Genomic DNA, 22,099 nt, shown 5'->3' on the forward strand with positions numbered 1-22,099 from the left:
TGGTGCACCGGCTGTGAGGAACAGGGGCCCAGGCAGGGAGGCCGAGCTTGACAGCTGGCAGGAAAAGGGAGCCAGGCTCTGCCCTCCCAGGTGGTCCCCATGGTTAGACGTGGGTAGACACGGCCAGGGGAGAAGCCTGAGCTCCAGAGTTACTGCCTCTGTGCCCATGAAAGATGTGCACGCAGCCTTCTGGGCACAGGCAGGGGTGGATGGCAGCCCTGGGCAGAGGCCCTCTTCCGCAGGGGTGAGCCCAACCAAGGTGCGGGGTGAGGCAGCTGGCCCTGAAAGCAGCCCCCGTGGCCCTTGCCAGTCCCCACGAGGGGGTCAGGCTCCAGCGGCAGCAGAACCTCCCAAGAACTGGCTGGGCCTGGCCACAGGCTTTGGAAGGGGCACACAGGTGCCTGCCTCAAGCGGAGCTCCCCACAGCTCCCCGCCTCTGTGGCTCCCCCTTTAATGACCTGACGCAGGGCTCATTTCAGAGGAGGGCCAGTTCAGTCCACGTATGGTAAGTAGGAGTCAGAGAGGTACGTGTTGCCTTTAATAGCTTCGTTACTATGGTTTTTGTGAGGAAAAGGGTCTGTTGACATACTGCAGAACAGGACCAGGCAAGAGGCATTTAGAGCTGTCCAGGTGCTGGAAACACTGCCTGGCATCCCTCCCTCTCAACTAGGCTCAGCAGGAAGCCCCTGCAGACTGGCCCCCCGCTGGTGGCGCAGCAGGCACAAGCCCAACCTGTGACCCAGCCCACAGGGCTGACCATCACTGTGAGGGGCACTCAGGGGGCGGTGGCCCACTGCGAGCAAGGCTCTGGGCCAAAGTCGGGCGGCTGCAGTGGGTGGGAGGGAAGAAGCAGGCCCGGTGGGGGACTGGGAAGGGCTGGGTCTCTGCTGCCCTCGCCGCCGGCCCTAACCAGGACACCACAGAGGGGAAGAGGGTGCCTGCTGTGTGGTGTCGCTTCTCGTGGCCACGCACCGGGTCCGGGTTCAGGGGCCGCCTTGTTGCTCCAGGAGCCCCTCTGCCCTCGCTCAGGGCGGCCCAGGCGGGCACTCAGGCCTCCTCCTCTTTATTGCCTTCCCTCGATTCCTCCTTCAGGTTCTGGGCCATGAGCTTCATTTGCTGTTGAGAGAACACAGGACACAGGCTGAGCCAGGTGAGCCTGCTCGGTGGCCCCCGGGGGCGGGGGGTGTGTGTGACACAGGCTCCCACCCCCGCTGTGGGAGGCCCTGGGTGATAGTGTCCCTTCAGCTCCATCAAAGCACACTCTGCGCCCCGAGAAGCCAGGTGCTCTGACACTGAGGCCTCCTGAAAGTGCAGAGCCCCCACTTCGGACCCTCCCATCTCCTCAGATGGGAGCCACCAGGTGTGCTGGGAATGCTGTGCTATGGGAACTACGAGCACAGCAGGAATTCTACAGATGCAGAAATGAGAAGCAGCAGCTGGAATCTCCTCCTCCCTGGACCCCCAGGGCAAGGGGGAGGGGAAAGGACACAGCAGGGGGCCTGGAGCACTGACTTGGGGCCAAGTTCTTGCTCTGTGCCTGTAAACTTGGGGACCCTGGAAAGTGGACCTCTCTGAGCCTTTGTTTCCACATCTGCACGCTGGGAGCCATGGGGCACATTTTGCACGGTGGCCATGGGGTTGTACATGACGTCCCTGGCCCACAGCAGATAAGCCAAAACAGCAGACATTTTCACCAGCCCTCTGTCCCTACAGCCATAGGACCATCTCAAATCATGAGGCCATCCAGTGCCATTGGGGGCATCCTATGAAATCTCCCTGAGAGCCAGGCCAAGACAGACGTGCAGCCTGCCAGGCTCACAGGGAGGTGTCAGAAGGAGCCCACAGCCAAGGACAAGGCCGCTGGGGGTGAGGAGGTCCTGCTGCTCCCAGTCCTGGGGTGCCCCCCGCCGGTCTCCGAGGACCCCCCACAGCTCCCAGCCCTCTCTGTCCTGTGGGTGCTGGAAAACATGACTATAGCTCTGCCATGTTGAAAAAAATAAATAACTCCTTTGGAATTTGGCTTAAAATACACACGCTGATTTTTGATAACAGTTATTTACTTCTGGGAAAAACAAAACTCTGAGCACAAACACTGCCGCAGCTCCAGGTAGCTGGCTGCCCCTCGCGGCAGCCCCAAGCACCACGCGGGGCTGGACACAACGCCAAGCTCTCTCTGTTTCAGGGAGAGGAGTCCCATTCCTAATCTCTAATCCAAAGCCTCTGCCCCCTGCTTCAACCCCTTTCCCCTGTGAGGCCCCTTTAGCTCTGCAGTATCTCGTGAGACCCTCTCCACTCCGGACAGTCACCGTCTCTGAACCTGGAGGCTGCCCCTCTCCCTGTGGGCTGCGGAGGGGTCTGCCTGGCTCCTGCTGGTCCACACACAAACAGGCTTTAGGGGATGGCTTTCAATGCGGAATGGGGCCGGTGGGTCTGCCGGTGGGAGTGAGTGCTTCCTGCACGGGCCACAGCATTTCCCAGGCCTCCCTAGAGTAAGCCGTGGGCACGGGAGTCGATCCCAGCCTCAGGCCCCACGGCTGCGATGTCTGTACAGCCTTTGGCCTGCAAGGGTGACGGTGCCTGTCGGATGTGGTTCACAGACCTGGAGAAGCAGACCCGCCAGGCCACACGAGAATCTCCCAGAAGTTAGGTTTTGCATCTGCTCCCTTTTCTGCTGCTACTAGCACTTCCTGCCCTCTTATGAGCCCACTTCCCATGTTAACTGCTGATGTAAAATATCCTCATACAGGAAAACTGTGCTATTTCAGCCCAGATTCACCGCAGACTCCTCTAGCTGGTGTCATTTAATACTTACAAGACCTTTTTAAATGTCTTTTTATGAGAAACAGAATATGAATCTATTTCCTGATTTGACAAGTAGCCGTAAGAAATTAAAGGCTAAATAAATTTAACTAAACCAGAACTAGAATGAGGATAAAATATTCCCTAGCGTGTCATGGAATTTTCTAGCTAGGCTTCCCTAGCATTCCACATGGGGAGGAAAATCAAAATGGGTTTTGATCCAAAGGAGGCTGTAAGGCTCCCTGCAGGGTGCAAGCTGCTCTCCCATTCTGTGTGTGGCTGTGGCTGGGGCCCCTTGCCAGCAGGTGGAGGACTGCAGAGCTGTCCGCAGATCTCCTGTTCCACGGCAGCCAGGAGGAGGGGTCTGTCTGACGTGCGCTCTCCCCTGAACAACCGAGCCCAAGGTGGGAGCCTCACTGAGGCCTGGGGAGGGACTCAGAACCCGCCTCCCCACCTGCAGTGCCTGCCCTGCGCAGGGTGGCTCCTGAGCACAGGGCATGTTCAGGAGGTCACGGGCTATCCGCACTGAGCTGCGCTGCTGACAGCAAAGGTAGGAACGATGGCCAGGGACCCCACCATCCTCTCATGCCCCAGCCCAGGCAGCGGGACCGTTGTGCCCAGGAGTACCCATCTCCACAAGTGTAGTGACCAGGCTCCTCCATCTGGTGGGTTGAGCCAAGCCTGCCCACAGACCTTCCCGTTGGTGGTGGGTCCCTCAGGGCCTGATCTGCCTCATGGAGCTTTGTGACCCCCACAGGAAATATGGCCCATGGTGGGCAGAAAGGCCGTGCTTCCCAGGCCTTTGCCAGTGTAGGGCTGAGCATCCTGGCTGTGAGGGGAGCAGAGGCTCGTCTCCCTGTGCCTCCTACCCGCCCTGCCGGACATGCTGGCCAGCGGCTGAAGCAGAACTTCAAACCTGCGGCTCAAGCCCAAAGAAACATCCAAGCAGTTTAGAAGAAACAAGGTGCAGCAGCCTGTTTGCCACAGACGGAGACTTAAACTGGTTTTGAGGTCAGTGAGTGACACCCAGCCCTGTGCTGTGCAAACCAGCAGGCCTCGGCCATTCCTCCTGAAAGATGGAGTCAGAAGCCACTGTGCCTTGAGCCCGCTCCTCTCAGGGAAGCCAGCTGCTCTCTGCTGCTCACGGGCCTACATCCCCTCCATCTGCTGTCACGAACTTGGAAAAGAACCCTCCTCCACCCTCCTGGTGCAGAGGAGCCAGGAGACTGAGCCCCAGCCCAGCCTGCTTCCCACACCCTCCCCTCCTGGGGGGAGACCATAAGCATTGGCAGAATGAACTCCGAAGCACAGATTTTCTAATCTGAAAGAACCTTGATGATCATTCAGTCCTGTGGCCACTTAAGAGTCTGGAGAGCCTCTTAAATGCAGACTCATCCGCCCCTCCCTGAGACGCTAACTTGCTGGTCTGTAGTGGGGCCCAGGTCTCTGAATTTTTAACAAGCCCTCGAAATTTCTCCCCAGACCTCCTCAGACTTGGAAGTCTGTGATCTGTTGCCTGCCATCTTTCACAGATAAGCAAGCTGGAGTGGTGGGAATGGGCAGGTCCCTTCCAGGCCACACTGTGGGCTCAGGCCAAGAGTCACAGAGCAGCCCCCTGGGCACCAGGTTGCCTCCGGCAGCCCAGCTTTTTGGCTACTTCTGCTCTTTAGCAGCCCTGCCTGGGGGGGTGTGGGACGGGGGGGAGCAACATTATCCCTTTAAAAAAAAAACAAAAAAACCCTGGCTTCATTAGGGATTCTTAAATTAAAGCCTTATTAAAAATATAAGCAAGATAATAGTGTTAACTTCTTCCCTACAAAAAGCATCAGCATGAAGAGAATGAAATCCTCCCCAATTCATGACTCATTAAAACACTCATGCTCCAAATAATTCTTTAAAAAAGCACAGACTGACTTCTTGTGTCATTATTAGTAATGATTTAGAGGAACCTGATCACAAAGTGTGTGGTCCAAATGCACAGCTTAACGTAAGAAAGGATGCATCACCGGATCCATTTCTCCCTGTGGGCAAGTGCAGAAACGCTTCCTGAACCCCGCAGTGCTTTCTACAGACCTGGGACGGCCCCTTCCCCCTCCCAGGCTTGTAGATGAGACTCTCTCTGGCTGAACAATCAGCTCTGGGATCTTTCTTTCTTTCTTTCTTTTTTTTTTTTTAAAGATTTTTTATTTATTTATTTGACAGAGAGAGAGACAGCCAGCGAGAGAGGGAACACAAGCAGAGGAATGGGAGAGGAAGAAGCAGGCTCATAGCGGAGGAGCCTGATGTGGGGCTCGATCCCATAACGCTGGGATCACGCCCTGAGCCGGAAGGCAGACGCTTAACCGCTGTGCCACCCAGGCGCCCCAGCTCTGGCCAGCTCTGGGATCTTTCTATTCACAGCGCTCAGGAGATCACAACCAATGGATTACGTTATTGCCCAATTTGAAATCTGTTAGCAGCTACTCCATTACCCCTTCCCCTCAAAAGCAACAACCACCCACAGAAAGACTCTATTTGGGCAGCTCCTGGCTGAAGGACAGAAAGAGCCTGTGCATTAATCTCTTCCTGTTTACCAGAAGCTTCTCTGGCCAGGAGCTGGCTCCGTGCAGAGCTCAGTGGCTGCCATGGGGCCAGCTGCTGGACTCATGGGCTCAGGCAGGAACTATGTTCAGTCCGGCCAGTTCAGTCCGGCAACGGCACCTGCAGCACCCGGCTCCCCAGATCTTGCCAGCCTCAGGTGCAGAGGCCTGGTGACAGAGCGCTAAGATCACGGGCCCCCTACCCACCTCCATTCTGATGTAACTGGGCTCCCCCAGGGTGATTCTAGCATGCAGGTGGGGTGGAAGGAAGACACTCCTCCAGGTCTAGTGAGCAGGAAGGAGCAGGACTGAAAGCCTCCCTCATGCACAGCCCTGTCCATGCACCCCTCCTTAGCACAAGCGAGGGCTTCTCTCTGTGTCATTGATTGACCAGGCTGAGGCTAAGCAACTTGTCGGAGGTCACGTACCTAGAATCAGGGCAAAAATAAGCAAGGGTCTGGCCGTTCAGGTGAAAAAGAAAGTAAAGAGCGGAACATTTCACAAGACTTTTTTTTTTTTTTTTAATATTTTTTAAGTAATCTCTACACCCAGCGTAAGGCTCGAACTCACAACTGCACAGATCAAGAGTCATGTGCTTTTCTGACGGAGCCAGAGGAAAGCTTACCTCAAACAAGCAGTGTTTTGGACATACTCTAATATAACAATGAAACACTTCAGATCTGCCCTAGGCCTTCAGGCTCTGACAAGCCCCACCACAGTGCGGGAAGGGCAGGAGGGTGCAGGGGCAGTGACCCCTTAGGCCGTCCTGAGGGCATCACGGACACCACCTCTCCCTTTAGGAAGGCCTGGTTCATCTCAGTACTTGACAAAAGGTACAAAATGTGAGGTCTGCTGACAATTAAACATGCCGGCACTCTGAGTCCCACGTCCTCACCCCAGCCAGCTTCTCTCCCAGTCACCCCATCTCAGGGGCCACTACCACCTGGCTGCTCGGATCAAAACTTGAGCCCTTATGGTGGATGCCTCTGGGCCCCTCCTCTGGCTTCAGTCTGCCGTGGGGCCCCGTCAAGCACACCCGCCGCTCCCAGTGCCGGCCTCCCAGACTCCTCGACGTCATCCCAAAGCAGCCCAAGCCAGGTTTTAAAACAGAGGGTTCCAACAGATGACTGGATTAAGAAGTTGTGGTCCATATATACAATGGAATATTACTCAGCTATCAGAAAGAACGAGTTCTCAACATTTGCTGCAACATGGATGGCACTGGAGGAGATAATGCTAAGTGAAATAAGTCAAGCAGAGAAAGACAACTATCATATGATTTCTCTCATCTATGGAACATAAGAACTAGGAAGATCGGTAGGGGAAGAAAGGGATAAAGAAAGGGGGGGTAATCAGAAGGGGGAATGAACCATGAGAGACTATGGACTATGAGAAACAAACTGAGGGCTTCAGAGGGGAGGGGGTGGGGGAATGGGATAGGCTGGTGATGTGTAGTAAGGAGGGCATGTATTGCATGGTGCACTGGGTGTTATACGCAACTAATGAATCATCGAGCCTTACATCGGAAACTGTATGGTGACTAACATAATATTATAAAAAATCATTAAAAAAAAAAACAAAAAAAACCACAGAGGGTTCCCATAGGTTCTGGACTCAACCCCAGGTCACTCAGCCCAGAGGGGCTGCCTGTTACCATCACCCTCCACTGTAATTCCTGCACTCCACTCACACCATCTGTTTTTGTCAATGTTTATGTGAGTGTTTTTCCTGCTTCAATGTTCTATCCCACCTGGTGTGGACTCCCCAGAGAGGGGGCATGACTCTGCCCCCACGGGCCACACACAGCACTGCGAGCTGGAGCCAGCGCTCTGTTAATACCTGTGGAAGAGGGACCACAGCCTGGAGCCAACGGGGGCAGCTGGCGAGATCTCCGTTCAGCCCACAACTCAGCATGACTACAGCGAACTGGGAAAGCCTCCCTTCTCGGTGGGTACGTAAATGAGACGCACTCCTATTCTTGAAGGCAACATCACTATCTGGATCACAAGTCTCCTGGTCACGTGTATGGGGTCCCAGAAAACACAACGCAGTGTGAGCTTTATGTCAGAAGGCCCAGGATGTCATTCGGAGGCCCAGTTACCTGCCCGGGTAGCAATGCAGGTCTGGGCCCCTTAGGACTGTGACTCCGTGGGAACGGGAATCTTGGTTCCCCCCAAGCCCCAGGTGTGGCTCTGGCTGTGGCTCAGGGGGTCTGCAATGACAGCTGGGGAGATGGAGGGAGGAGGAGAGTCAAGGGCCACCAGGAAGGTTGCCGGATTACCAGTTTGATCCCAGCTGGACACAAAAACCCTCCAAGATCAAAACCCAGCTCCAAAGAGGCTCCAAGACCTGGTGGCCCAGCCCAGCTCACCCAACGGGTGACATGCCGGGGGCCAGAAGTCCATTAACTGCACAAGCTGACCCCAGGGAGGGTAAAGTCAGTTTAACATAAAAAAAATTTTTTTTAAAATCTATTTCTTAAATAATTGTTTGGGTCCTGCTTTCTCTGTATAGTTGGGATTCAGAGGTAAATTTCCAAAATCAAAGGCTCTTGGAAGGAAAACTCCACAGATAACCTGAGAATGCAAATTACTTTCTATAGAGTGTGAGGGCCCGCAGAAGCCTGAGACTTGCTTCCCAGCCATCTCCAGGTAAGCACTTATTCTGATACTTCTGGAATCAGGAGCCAAATACGTTCGATTAGCCACAGCTGTCTCTGAAACCTAGGCTGCTAAAATTATGTATCTGCCAAAGCTATGGAGTGCTATAGGTGGCCAAATGGTGCTGAATGCACACAAAAATGACAAAGTGAAACTGATGAGCAAGTGGCCTACCTTGCTGGGTTTGGGAAGCGCAGAAAGCCCTCATCTGGGCTGCTCACGGCCTCTGTCCTTCCACATTCCATCAGTGGGTTCTGGTATTTTCTCTGAGGTATGGGCCCCTAAATGCAATCCTTTCCATTTATCCAAAATTTGCACGAAATTACTAAGCAATGAATGTAGCAGACCATTCACCAGCACCCTGGCTTTCAGCATGGGATGGGCACACTCCGTCTAGTTGGTTCCCCAATGACTGTGAAGCACAGGCAGGGGTGTCCAGAGCGCAAGCCCCAGGCTTCATGCATGTTCTCTGTGCCAGCTTCATGTAATTATTGGCAACTTACTCCCCACCTGCTCATTTCCTGCATTTCTAATTGTGCTTATATATCTAACCTCTTTTTCCCTCCTGCTTGATTGGTCTAACTTTTAATGTCTGTTACATTCCATTGTCTTTGTGTAACTTAGTGACCAACAGTTATATCACAATACATACCAGATACTGTTCTAAATGCTATTTACTCATTTGCTCCTCAGAACCACCCTATGAGAAACATATCATTGTCATCGTGTTACAGATGGAACCAGGGCCCAGGGAGGCTGAGAAGCCTGCCCAAGGTCACACAGCTCACAGGAGGTTTGAGCCCAGCCCGCTGATATGCCCCTGGTTTTGTGCTGTTATGACATCATTCAGCTTTCTGCCGCAGCCACCTGTGCTAGGAGCTGCAGGGTCAGCTGGCTCACACTTCCGCCTCAGGAGGGTTTGCTGAGATACATTTGATTCTTGGTGAGGCCTCACTTTTGTCCCGTCCCACCTGGCTCAGATTTTCTGCTTCTGCTAGGTCTCTAAACCACAGAATGGTTTAGAGCTCTAGAACCCACCATGTTAACCCCTCTCCTGACCTGTAAGCACAAATTTAAGCAAGATTTTAAAAAGTTGCTTACAACGCCAGGAAAGAAGTGTAAGAGTTAATTTTTTTTAAGAAGACAGAAATCCTTGGCTTTTTTTTGCCTTTTTTTTTTTTTTAAAAAGGAAAGGCCTCTGAAGGGCACAAGAACCAGAAAATGTTGGGAAATGCCGTGGGAATGTTTGCTGGCAAAATCACAAGTGCTCAAACAGCTCAAACACGGGAAGAAGGCTAGCGATGGGTGAACCGCTAAGGAGAGCACCTTCAACAAGGAAGACAAGGAATACGGAAAGAACCAGGACCTAAATCTGGCAACAAAGTGCAATTCACCAAGCACAGAAAGGGGAGTACAGGCAGTCATACATAATTCAGGAACAACGAAGGTTAAAATAAGCGATATCTCCTTCATTAGATGAGGAGAGAAAACTGGTAACAGATGTTGCTTAAAAGGCAGCTGAACTGAATGGATGTACTTTGGAAACACCCAGACCCAAGTGTAGAGAGGAAGGATGGCGGGCCCTGGAGTGCCTGGGGACATCCACAAAGGGGGGACAGCCCAGCAGTGGCCTGGGTGGAAGGCGCAAACCCTGCCCTCTCCATGGCCTGCCACGGGGGTCAGGTCAGAAGGCAGATGGAATACGCGGAATACAAGTGTCATTAGAAATAAAAAGAGCCAGAGTCCCTGAGATCAGAAGAAAGCTATAAGTAATGATAAGGAAATAAGAGACTATATAGATAAAACACTCAGTGCTTCTGGAATGGCCATCCACTGTGTGCATCGTGACCACAGAAGGAGGAGGGTAATGGCAGGGAGGGTGAGGAAGACACAGAACGAGTGTCCTTGGCGAGTCACAGAAGTCGGATGAAGGGGCTACCAATTCTGTATGAGAAAGGGGAAAAAAGCATTTTGTGTTTTGGCAAATAATTATGTAAAAAGAGTATGGTGGGGGCACCTGGGTGGCTCAGTTAAGTGTCTGACTCTTGGTTTTGGCTCAGGTTATGATCTCAGGGCCATGAGATTGAGCCGTGTGTCAGCTCTGCGCACAGTGCAGAGTCTGTTTGGGATTCTTTCCCCCTTCCTTGCCCTCCCCATTTACTCCCCCTCCCCCCACCCCGCTCTCTCTGTGTCTTTCTTTCTCAAATAAATAAATAAATACAATCTTTTTTTTAAAAAAGTATGGTGATCAGTTTGCCTCAAATCAGGGGACAAATGACTAAATTTCTTTTACAAATTGAGTTCCTTTTCTTATGGCATCTTTCACTGAAAGAACTAGGTCTCTAGGTGTAATGTTATCTTGCAGAGCAAAGTGCAGGAAGCAGCCCTCCATCCACTCCATCTGCTACAATAAGGTCTTGGGCTCTTTATCGTAAGAGACGGAGGGGGATAATCTGATGGCTTTGCATCAGCCCAGGAACCTGAACACCTAGTGTTGTTACTTTACCAAGACATTAATTCCACATTTCAGATCACCCAGATAACCAGGCGTCTGGTCTGCAGGAGGCACTTCCTGGACAAGACTGTCACAGCGTCCCCTACTCAGGAACTGGCCCACTCTCAATCTCACTGTAGGAAGATGTGCTGGGGCCTTCAGGATGTAACTCCTTCTTTGTCTGGAAGTCCTGGGAACCAAGGAGGGGGGCAGTATTCTTCTCTCACTGCATAAGCTTACTCACAGGTCACTAGGGTCCCTTAGGAGATGAGACCCAGAGAGGTCTGTGTCCAGCCAAGGCTGATGACGATCTGGTCAATCCTTGGCTTTATCTGTCCTAGGTTGATAGGTAGGGGCATCCCAGGGCTCAGGCTTCAGGCTGTGAGTGGAGCTGTTAGGCCAGAGGACGCACCCAGGAGGATAAAGGACAGTAAGCACCAGTGGCTGCTTCAGAGAAAACCCCCACACGTTCACTGAAAGCCATGTGTTGGGGACATTTAGGGACCCAGCAACTGAAACCTCAACAATCTGGTTGTGTCAAGGTGATACACAAAGGCTTAAGAGCCCAAAGGACAGAAATAAACACTACTGATTAATCACAGAAATCAAAGATCTCTAACAGGACCCTGACTGTGGGGTGTGTGGCAGTTGGTCAGAGGGAACCCGGCGCCTTGCCTCTCATCGGAGTCCTGAGTCAAGGAGTGGGAGGGGCAGGATTTCACTGTGGCATGAAGCAGAAAGCCAGACGGTTTAGAAAATAAAGGGCTGAGGTAAACAGTCCACTGAATTAAATGTAGGAGACAGTCTACTGCCCACACCAGGTTTCAACGAAAGATTTTTTTAAATTTAAAATAAACATTTTTCTTAAATATTACAGGGGAATAACCTTTAATCTAAGAAAACAATGCCATCAGTCCTAACTAGGAGAGAGACAGCGGGATGAATAGGAATGGCGGCACCGGGCAGGCTGCATCTCTGCCCTGAAAGGCACCTGCACCCCTTTCCATGTGCCTGCTGCAGGGGTCTGGGGGTGTGCAGGCACAGAAAGGGCTCCTGTCTGCTGCAGAGTGGCTCCAGCCTTCGGACACACCTCACCCAGCACCAAGGACAAGAGAGGTGCTTGTAAAACGCAGACCCAATTTAGACCGCAGAGAGAGCACCCATGCCCCTCAGCATCTTTAGGGTCTTCCTAGGGCAGCGAGGTCGTTTCTCCCCATCTAAGCACTGTATGGCTTTTTATAAACACAGACATCTCCAGCCTCCATCAATCTAGTATTTCACAATCAATAATATGACTAAAACCAAGCCGACAGAACATTGACTGTGATTTTGACAACTCCACATTGCCTCCATTGCCTAAGAGATTGGCATGTTCCCTTCACCCTGGGGGGTGAGAATGGCTGCCCTGGGTCCCATGCTGCAAGCCAGCAGGACTGCCACTACGGGCACCCCTTCGGAGGAGCCTGGGCGAAGCTGGAGCCAGGGATGGTCTACTTGATCACACATGATCCTTTCCTCCAACAAACACACCGTTAGTGGAAGGCAGGGGATCTAGCCTTCATTCACTGGACATCCCTTTCCCGCAGAGCAACTAACGCCTACTCATTCCCATCTATCAGCCTCATTAAACAGAAAAACTCTTGCTTTTCACCTACATCTTTTATTTCACTTCACTTTCCATCACCTTATATCCCCCCCTGGGTGAGTGTCAGCGACTGTAACCAACACTGACGGCTGAATTTAGGGTGATGGGAACATCACTGAACACACCTCACTGCTGTGTCACAGGGTCTTAAGCACAGTTAGGCTGTCTAGTGCTTCCGGAAATCTGGAACTGGAGTCACACAACGCTGTCCTCGTTGGTGCCACTGAGACCCATCCACAGCACCAAACCGCCTCTGTCCAAGGGACTATTTTTCCATTAACTTTCCTCCAGGGGGAGGGGTCCAGGTCAGACTTTCTAACAGGTGAAGTTAGCAGTAAGCTAGATGATGTTTTTAAAGTTCATGTCTATAGTATAATATGGGCATGAAATTCATCACTTCTGTGAGGAAGAAAGGACTTCTTTTTGCAAACATGTGTCTCAGAGACCAAAGAAATCTAAGGTCCTAGTGTGATCAGAACACAGAGTCTGGATGAAGAAGAAATGGGAACATTCATGGCTGATATCCCCACATACCGCCTAGTCAGACCACATTAAGTTTCTCCCGGGTGTGTACGAGCTTCGGGGGAGACGTGGCCCAGTAAGTGTTGGTGTTACATGAGCCGAGATGGGGTTTTCCAAATTGCAATGATTACAGAGTTTCACTGAAATTAATTATGGAACCCATCCTGGGTTAGCCACTCAGTGCATTATACATGTGCCCCTCTAGGCCTTGAAGAGCAGTGCTCCCAGGTGTCAGGCGAGGCTCTGAAAGGCAGTGTGAACAAATGCATGGGCTTATCCCTGTTTTTGACCATATTCCAAAGGCTCTTTGGGGTTCTCTCCAAAATAACAGAAGTAGAATGACAGCGACTTTATTATTTTATATGCAATACCACAGGTTCACGTTGTCCATCTAATGGAAATATAAAAGTTCTTTTTTTTTTTTTAAGATTTTATTTATTTATTTGACAGAGATAGAGACAGCCAGCAAGAGAGGGAACACAAGCAGGGGGAGTGGGAGAGGAAGAAGCAGGCTCCCAGCGGAGGAGCCTGATGTGGGGCTCGATCCCAGAACTCCGGGATCACGCCCTGAGCCGAAGGCAGATGCTTAACTGCTGTGCCACCCAGGCGCCCCGGAAATATAAAAGTTCAGATTGTTCTTAGGTCCTAGAAGCACAATGCACAAATGAACTTAGAAGATGTCCTTGGTTCTTTGTGTGAGGCCAACATTACCAAATTCAGGTGTTCTTTGGTGGAAAAAGAAATGTTTACAAATTCAGGGAGAATAAAAATTAGGACACTGTAGTTCTATCTGCACACCATATTCAGAAGAGCACGCAAAATAGGGGGAGAAGTTGCAAAAGGGCACTTCGTGCGGCTCCTAAAAATCACTGCAGGAAAGAAGCTAGAACCAAATACTTGATTCCAACTCCATCTGGTTCCACTCACTGCTTCCAGGTCTCAAATCGTGGCTGCATTTCATGCTGGGAGAGCAGCAATGGCTTCCTTCTGTTTCCATCACACACTTTCCAGAATCTGCAAAGTTCTAGAAAGATGGGAGTCTAGCCCATGTGATCAGTGCTGTCTTTAGTGTGACCTTTGGAAGAGATCACAGTCACGGTTTGGGTTAAGCTGTCGGCCAGCACAATTCTGCTTAAGCCACGTGGCAGCACACACAGCTTTCTAAGTAAGTCCCAGTATCTAGAGTGTCAGAGCTCTGCCTTCTTGCTTTGCTATTTAGAAACACGAGCTGATCTACCTAATAGGTGTTGAATTAAACATGCTTTCAAATATTTAGTTCCTCTTCTACCATTACTGCTGTTTCCCTGTGTGAAGCCAAGAACAGCAGACAGCATATGAGATAAGCCGTTCGCGGACAGGGGAGCCTGTAAAAGTAATAAAATATAGATGATTTTTGCCTCTTACCCTGAATGATCTGCAGGTCATTTTGTTAAGAGAACAAGGAAGAAATGTTCTAGGAGCACATGGCCAGGTTTTAGTGAAGTGATTCTGTGTCACTAGCAAAGCCCGCAGCGGACGCACAGTTCACTCCCATGGGTCTAGGAGGGGGAAGCAAACCAGTGTTTCCATAAGCTGTCTTGGACAAGCCAAAAACCAAGCTTGCACCAAATCAAGAAGCATACAGTTGCACCAGGTTGTGGGTATATACTGTACAGCTTTTGCCCTTTGAACCGAGCATTCTGGGTAAGTATGTGGCAAAGCACACAGGTAATGTTCTTACTTCTGTGGGCTTAACTTAAAGGGCATGAAAACCACTGGAAGGGAAGAGTAAAACATCCATAATGGTTCACAAAAGCAGCTTGTGGACAAAGCCCCACCACCCTTCAAGAAGGAACTGGCATCAATATCAAGACTTCCCTGGTGTGCTAGAAAAGCCAGTCACTCCCCGGGCACGCACAGTGTAGCAGCCAGATGCAGCAGGCTGGGAGGAAGTGAGCGCTAACCGCAAGAGGAAAACACACACTAGGCGGAAATGGAACAAAACAAAACAGCGGGTGAGTCAGAGCTGAAAGGCCTCTACACAATGAGAGGACAGCTATTTCCACACAAAGCCCTCATCAGGTGCAAAGGCTCACCACCAACAAGGATGCATGGAGAAGTGAGCGCTGTCCGCAGTTCTTGAGCTCCTGCCCTCCAGGGAACTCCACTGTCAGGGCAGCAGTGTCCCACTGACCCCACCTATGGTAGGCCACTATGACGCCAGCTAGCTACCCCAGGTGCTGCGAAGAACCTGCAGCCCCTGGGAGAGTGTGGACATTCCAGCGTTTCTAGCTCCCAGGTGGAGCCCGCCTCTCAGGGTCCCCTTTCCCAGTTCCAGCACTGTCTGGACCCCCTCGCCCCCTTCCCCGGGCCCTTCTACCCTGCCTTGAGGCAGACTGCTGTGCAGGGAACTCTTAGGGAAGCGGTTCTTTCCTGACCTCCCCAGTACCCTGACCTACCAGCAGCCTCTAGTCCCATGGCTTCGCTAAACCTGTGCATGCCTACTGCTCTTTGAAGACACGGCGCACCAGGCACCCTTCCGGAAGCTTCTCCAGCCTGCCGCAGGCAGGACTGACAGGCCTCATGTGCACTGGCAAGCAAGGGGCCCTGATGTAAGAGCTGGTAGGATGCTGTCTGCCCGCTGGCCTCCCTGAGGCAGACTGGGCTCCCAAGAGCAGGGTTGGTCACCCGGGCCATCAGAACTCTGAGGTGTGGCACAGGATTGTGGGGAGCCAAAAGAGCCAGGCTGGGGAGGGCTTCTGCCCCATTCTGTGCTGAGACCCACTGCCTCTGCCCTTTACAGTGACCACAAACACATCCTGAGAGTCTCCCTTCTTCCCTGGGCTGCCCAATTAGACTCCTCCTTTACCACCAAACCCCATCCCCCCAAGGGGCCAATTCTATAGCTGGAGGATAGCCAAGGGTGGTGGTTAGGGAACGGACCATGGGACTACCCTGGTTACCCAAGGAAGCAAAGTCCAACTGGCAATTTCAGATGCTCTAACAAGGCCTGTCTCTTACATGATATACGAGAATGTTCTGTTCCTAAGTGATTTTGAAGGGTGAAGTGATGGCCACTTTCCTATTTTATCAAACTTTCCAAATTTTATCAAATTGATAGAATTCAGTAAGTATCAAAAACAGATGGGAGTCCCAGAGTATTACTGTAGAATGATAGAACAGCAGCTGGTTATTCTGAGGATATAGGTTATGGAAGAGGTTACAGTGATGAATGCATGAGCTCCCTTTTATTCAGGATGTGAAAGCTATTTTGATGAACTGGAATAGAACATTACCATATAAAGAAGCATTCAACTGTTCTGAGTTTGGGGCTATGTGGTGGGCACCCTCTAACTGGCCCTCAGTGGTCCCTGTCCCCGGGTAGGACTCCTTTGTGGAACCCCCTCTCCTAGAGTGTGGGCTGGACCTAGTGGCTCACTTCTCAACAACAGAACACAACAAAAGTGAGGGGATGTCACTTTGGAGACTGGGTTACAAAGAGGCTGTGGCTTCTGGCTCAGGGGCTCCCTCTCATGCGCTGGCTCTGTTGGGAGCTGGCTGCCCTGTTGTGAGTGGCCTTCGCACATGGAGAGGCCCACAAGGTGAGGAACTCGTGTCCGGGCCCTCAGGCTCCCAGGCACCAGCATGAGCTCATCCAGCCCTGGGATGCCTGCAGCTCTGCCCAACATAAGAGGCCATGTGCAGACTCACAGAAACTGTTCAGGGATAATTTGTTATTCACCAGTAGACAATGTGGGATGGTTGACGTGGATTGTCACAAAAACTCATTACGTTAAAATATGCCTGACTTCATGGAGAGCTTGCTGGAGTAATCAAGGGTCAAGGGATCCTGGCCAGAGAAACAGGAGGTGGGTTACCTCTCCTGTCCTGATTATTTAACCTCTCTCTCTTAACCAAATCCTTTCCTAGTGACTTTTTAAAACATTTTTATTTTTAAAATGCATGTGCACAGTTTAAAAGAATCAAGTACTATAAAAATACCATGAATAAAGATTCACTCCCACTTTTGTCCCCCCAGCCCCTCATCTCGGGAGGCAATTTCTTGATACATGAACAATTCATTCTTTCAGAAGTTTTGTCCCCCACCCCCCAAAATATCAGCATATGATATCTGTGGATATCCTTCTTGTCTTGCAAAATAAATCTTGGAGATAGTCCTACATCAGGAATTGGAGAAAGTTCTTTTTCTTTTGAATGCCTGCGACATTTGTGATGGGACAATTCATTAGCTAGCCCCCTAAACCATGGTCCTTATGAATGTTTGATTATATCTGGGGAATAAATTCTTGGAATTTTCTTTAGGCTATTAAACATCCTACTCTCTCTCATTAAACAGACAAACAAAATCCTCCCCTCTACCTCTTAACCTCACTCTCCCCTCTGTGGTCATTTCAGTTTCCTCCTCCTTCTCCCAGCCAAACTTGTCAATGGAATGGTCTCTCTTGGCTGTTTTCTCACTCTAGCTCCCCAAACAACCCACTGTGGCTGCTGGCAGGTGAATCCACTGGAAGAAGATCCCTCTAAGGTCACCCAGCTGCCATGTTGTTAAATCTAAGGGCGTTTTCCCATCTTCATCTGATGCTGTACTGGACATCTTGCCACTAACTTCTTCCCGACATGGCTGCCCGTGACTATGACAAGACCCCTCACCTGGCCCTCCAGCCCTCCCACCTCTCCCTCTGCCCACCCTTTTCTGGAAACAATCCTCAAGGGTCAACTCCAGGTCCTCTCTTCTTTTCACTTAGATCAGTACCACCTGCCAGAACACTCTGTGATGAAAGGAATGTTTTATTAGCACTTAAGATGTGTTTAGTGCAACTAAAGAGTTGAATTTTTAATTCGATTTAATTTGAACGAATTTAAATGTAAATAGCCACAAGCGGCTGGAGGCTACCGTGGACAGTGCTCTCCCTGCGAGAGATCGAATGTACCCAGTTGCAGCCACCACCTGTGTGCAGAGCATACACACATCCCTACTTCCAGCCCAGATTTCCTTCCCAACTCACAAAACACTCACAAAACCAATGCCCACTTGACATCTTCCTTTGGAAGTCACTAAACTGACAAAACTAAATTCAAGATCATCTCCTGAACCCAGGCTGTCTTCCCACCTAATGAAGCGCACAGCTCAGGAGCCTTGGAAAACCAAGTGTGGTTGACTTTGTCTCCTGACTATTCCTGGTTTGTCTGCACTCTACATCTTGGTCACCGTCATATGAATCCATCATGGAACTGGTGCAATGGCCTCACTACTGGTCTACTTGCATCCCCTCTGACTGCCCCCTAGTCTGTCCTCACAGTACCCTCAAGTCTGAGAGACACCACTCTCGGCATGCCACAGCACAGCTGGAGCACACTTGTTCATCCATTAGACCAATGAAGAGTCACAGATGCCCACTACTTGTGCCAGGCACTGTGCAGATGCTAGGGATCCTCCAAGCCCTCCAAGTGAAGGTTGGGTCCAGCAGCAAGACAAGCAGTGCTGAGGCCTTAGGCTTACTAGTGCTAGGCGTTAGGTCGGGAAACAAGGCAGCAGTGGTCCATTTTGCTTGGGGCCAGGGTCTGGGATCAGGAAACGCTGGAGAACCAAGTACTTGACCAAGAGTCATCAAGGGAAGGTATCTGTTGAGAAGTCACTGAAAGGGGTTTTCTGAGCAGGGAGAGTGTGACACCAAAGGATGAAGGTGGGAAAAAAAAAAAAAAACAAAACCAGAGACAGAGATTGGGCAGGAGAGGTGGCTAGGGCTGAGGCCTTGGGGTCACACCCCTTTGTTCTGGACACTATTCCTAAGCCTCTGGTTACATAAGCTTCTTTGGCAGTTGAGCCTCTAATTCATTGGAACTTGCAGCCAAGGAGAGAGGCCAGCTTTTTTCACGTGTGCTTCATTTGGTCAGATTTTTTTTTTTTTGCCTGTACTTTTGTGATTGATTTTTATTTTTTAAATAGAATGCAAGACCTTCGATTTATCCTGATTAAATTTTAACCTGTCCTTTCTGACCTTCATCGTTGAAGCCTGTCATGATCTTTCTGAATGCCTTCATCCAGCACATTCCATCCCCTTTACGCCATCCTCACTGTTGATCATTTCAAGCATCTCTCATTGTGTGCATTTTTCCAACCCTCAGAGCTTATTGCAAACTTTATCAGAACAAGATATATTCCCTTTGGCTGCTATGTAGTGCCTTCACTCCCTGCCTGGTCTCTACCTGTTCCCTACTCTAGGAGCCCATCTTTCACTCTAGAAGTCAGCAATGCCAGCTGCTATTTCTTAGTCTCCCTGATAGGGAATGAACTAGTAACTAAATCCCACCCAGTGGGGCTTGAGAGTAAGTCTCCTTGGGGACTTTTGGGCAAGGTTTTCCTTCCTAATATAAAGAGACTCTGAAGAGAAGCCTCCTTTGCCTTTGGACAAGAGTGTGTGAAGATATGATGCCTGGAGCTATGGCATCCACCTTGCGACCATGATGAAAGCCAACATACAGACAATGGCTGGATGGGAAGAGAGCCAAAGCCAACCTAGCTCCGTAATGCCATCACTGGTCTGTTCCTTCAACCCTGGGATAGGCCCCCTTATGGATTTATTGTTATATTACACCTCGGGTTCACTTAATAACTTTTTTCTTTTTCTTTCTTTTTTTTTTTTTTTAGTTTCAGAAGTAGAATTTAGTGATTCATCTGTTGCATATAACACCCACTGCTCATTACATTACATGCCCCCCTTAATGCCCAACACCCAGTTACCCCATCCACCTCCCCCCAGCAGCCCTCGGTTTGTTTCCTAGAGTCAGCATCTCTTAGGGTTTGCCTCCCTCTCAATTTTCATCTTATTGTGTTTTTCCTTCCCTTCCCTTATGTTCATCTGTTTTGTTTCTTAAGTTCCACATAAGAGTGAAATATGGTATTTGTCTTTCTCTGACTGAATTATCTCACTTAGCATAATAGCCTCTGGTTCCATCCACGTCATTGCAAATGGCAAGATTTCATTCTTTCTATGGCTGAGTAATATTCCATTGTAGATACATACCACATCTTCTTTATTCATTCATCTGTTGATGGACACCTGGGCTCTTTCCATAGTTTAGCTATTATGGACATTGCTGCTATAAACACTGGGGTGCAGGTGCCCCTTTGGATCACGACATTTGAATCTTTGGGGTAAATACCCAGTAGTGCAATTGCTGGGTCATAGAGTAGCTCTATTTTTAACTTTTTGAGGAACCTCCATACTGCTTTCCAGAGTGGCTGCACCAGCTTGCATTCCCGCCAACACTGTAAGAGGGTTCCCCTTTCTCTGCATCCTCACCAACATCTGTTGTTTCTTGAGTTGTTAATTTTAGCCATTCTGACTGGTGTGAGGTGGTATCTCATTGTGGTTTTGATCTGTATTTCTCTGACACCGAGTGATGTTGAGCATTTTGTCATGTGTCTGTTGGCCATTTGTATGTCTTCTTTGGAGAAATGTCTGGTCATATCTTCTGCATATTTCTTGACTAGATTTTTTGTTTTTTGGGTATTGAGCTTGATAAGTTCTTCATAGATTTTGATACTAGGCCTTTATCTGATAAGACATTTGCACATATCTTCTCCCATTCTGTCAGTTGTCTTTTGGTTTTGTCAACTGTGTCCTTTGCTGTGCAAAAGCTTTTGATCCTGATGAAGTCCCAATAGTTCACTTTTGCTTTTCTCTTGCTTTTAGAGATTTGTCTAGCAAGAAGTTGCTGTGGCTGAGGTCAAAGAGGTCGCTGCCTATGTTCTCCTCTAGAATTTTGATGGATTCCTGTCTCAACATTAAGGTCTTTCATCCATTTTGAGTTTATTTTTGTGTATGGTTTAAGAAATTGGTCCAGTTTCATTCTTCTGCATGTGGCTGTCCAATTTTACAAACACCATTTGTTGAAGAGACTTTTTTTCTATTGGATATTCTTTCCTTGATTTCTCTTTCTTCTGCTTCATTGTTAATGCATAGAAATGCAAATGACTTCTGTTGCATTGATTTTGTATCCTGCAACTTTGCTAAATTCCTGTATCAGATCTACCAATTTTTTGGTGGAGTCCTTTGGGTTTTCTACATAGAGTATTATGTTGTCTGTGAAGAGTGAAAGTTTGACTTCTTCTTTGCTGACTTGGATGTCTTTTATTTCTTTTTGCTGTTTGATTGCTGAGGCTAGGACTTCTAATGCTGTGTTGAACAACACGGGTGAGAATAAACATCCCTGTTATGTTCCTGACCTTAGGGGAAAAGCTCTCAGTATCTCCCCATTGAGAATGATATTCTCTGTGGGCTTTTCATAGATGGTTTTTATGATCTTGAGGTATGTTCCCTCTATCCCTACACTGTAGAGAGTTTTAATCAAGAACGAATGCTGTATTTCGTCAAATGCTTTTTCTGCATCTACTGAATCATATGGTTCTTGTCCTTTCTTTTATTAATGTATGGGTATCACACTGATTGATTTGCAGATGTTGAACCACGCTGGGAATGAATCCCACTTGGTCGTGGTGAATAATCCTTTTAATGGACTGTTGGATCCTATTGGCTAGTATCTTGGTGAGAATTTTGGTATCCATATTCATCACAGATATTGGTCTGTAATTCTCCTTTTTGGTGGGGTGTTTGTGCGGTTTTGGGATCACGGTAATGCTGGCCTCATAGAAAGAGACTGGAAGTTTTCCTTTCATTTCTATTTTTTGAAACAGCTTCAGAAGAATAAGTATTAATTCTTCTTTCAATGTTTGGTAGAATTCCCCTGGGAGGCCATCTGGCCCTGGACTCTTACTTGTTGGGAGATTTTTGATTAGTGCTTCAATTTCCTTGCTGGTTATAAGTCTGTTCAGGTTTTCTATTTCTTTCTATTTCAGTTTTGGTAGTTTATATGTTTCTAGGAATGCATCCACTTCTTCCAGATTGCCTAATTTGCTGGTTTATAGTTGCTCGTAATATGTTCTGATATTTTTTGTATTTCTTTGGTGTTGGTTGTGATCTCTTTTCTTTCATTCAAGATTTTATTTATTTGGGTCCTTTCTCCTTTCTTTTTGATAAGTCTGACCAGGGGTTTATCAATCTTATTAATTCTTCCAAAGAATCAGCTCCTAGTTTCGTAGAACTGTTCTACTGTTCTTTTGGTTTCTATTTCATTGATTTCTGCTCTAATCTTTATTAATTCTTATCTCCTGCTTGGTTTAGGCTTTATTTGCTGTTCTTTCTCCAGCTCCTTTAGGTGTAAGGTTAGGTTGTGTATTTGAGACTTTTCTTGTTTCTTGAGAAAGGCTTGTATTGCTGTGTGCTTCCCTCTTAGGACTGCCTTTCCTTTGCTGCATCCCAAAGGTTCTGAACTGTCATGTTTTCATTTTCATTTGCTTCCATGTATTTTTTTAATTCTTTTTAAATTTCCTGGTTGG

The 22,099-nt window shown here is 49.1% G+C and overlaps 1 protein-coding gene across 2 annotated transcripts in view; it reads right to left on the reverse strand.

Moving 5' to 3' along the window:
• Positions 1-516: 516 nt before the first annotated feature.
• The window catches only part of ANO10 (anoctamin 10), a 226,192-nt gene continuing 204,609 nt past the window's right edge, over positions 517-22,099 (reverse strand). For both annotated transcript variants that reach the window (XM_026496646.4, XM_026496645.4), the window contains one exon: positions 517-1,116. In XM_026496646.4, coding sequence (XP_026352431.1) covers positions 1,048-1,116 — 69 coding nt within the window. In that variant the 3' untranslated portion in view covers positions 517-1,047. The remainder of the gene's footprint in view (positions 1,117-22,099) is intronic.

Source organism: Ursus arctos, unplaced genomic scaffold, assembly GCF_023065955.2.
Source record: "Ursus arctos isolate Adak ecotype North America unplaced genomic scaffold, UrsArc2.0 scaffold_20, whole genome shotgun sequence".
Lineage (NCBI taxonomy): Eukaryota > Metazoa > Chordata > Mammalia > Carnivora > Ursidae > Ursus > Ursus arctos.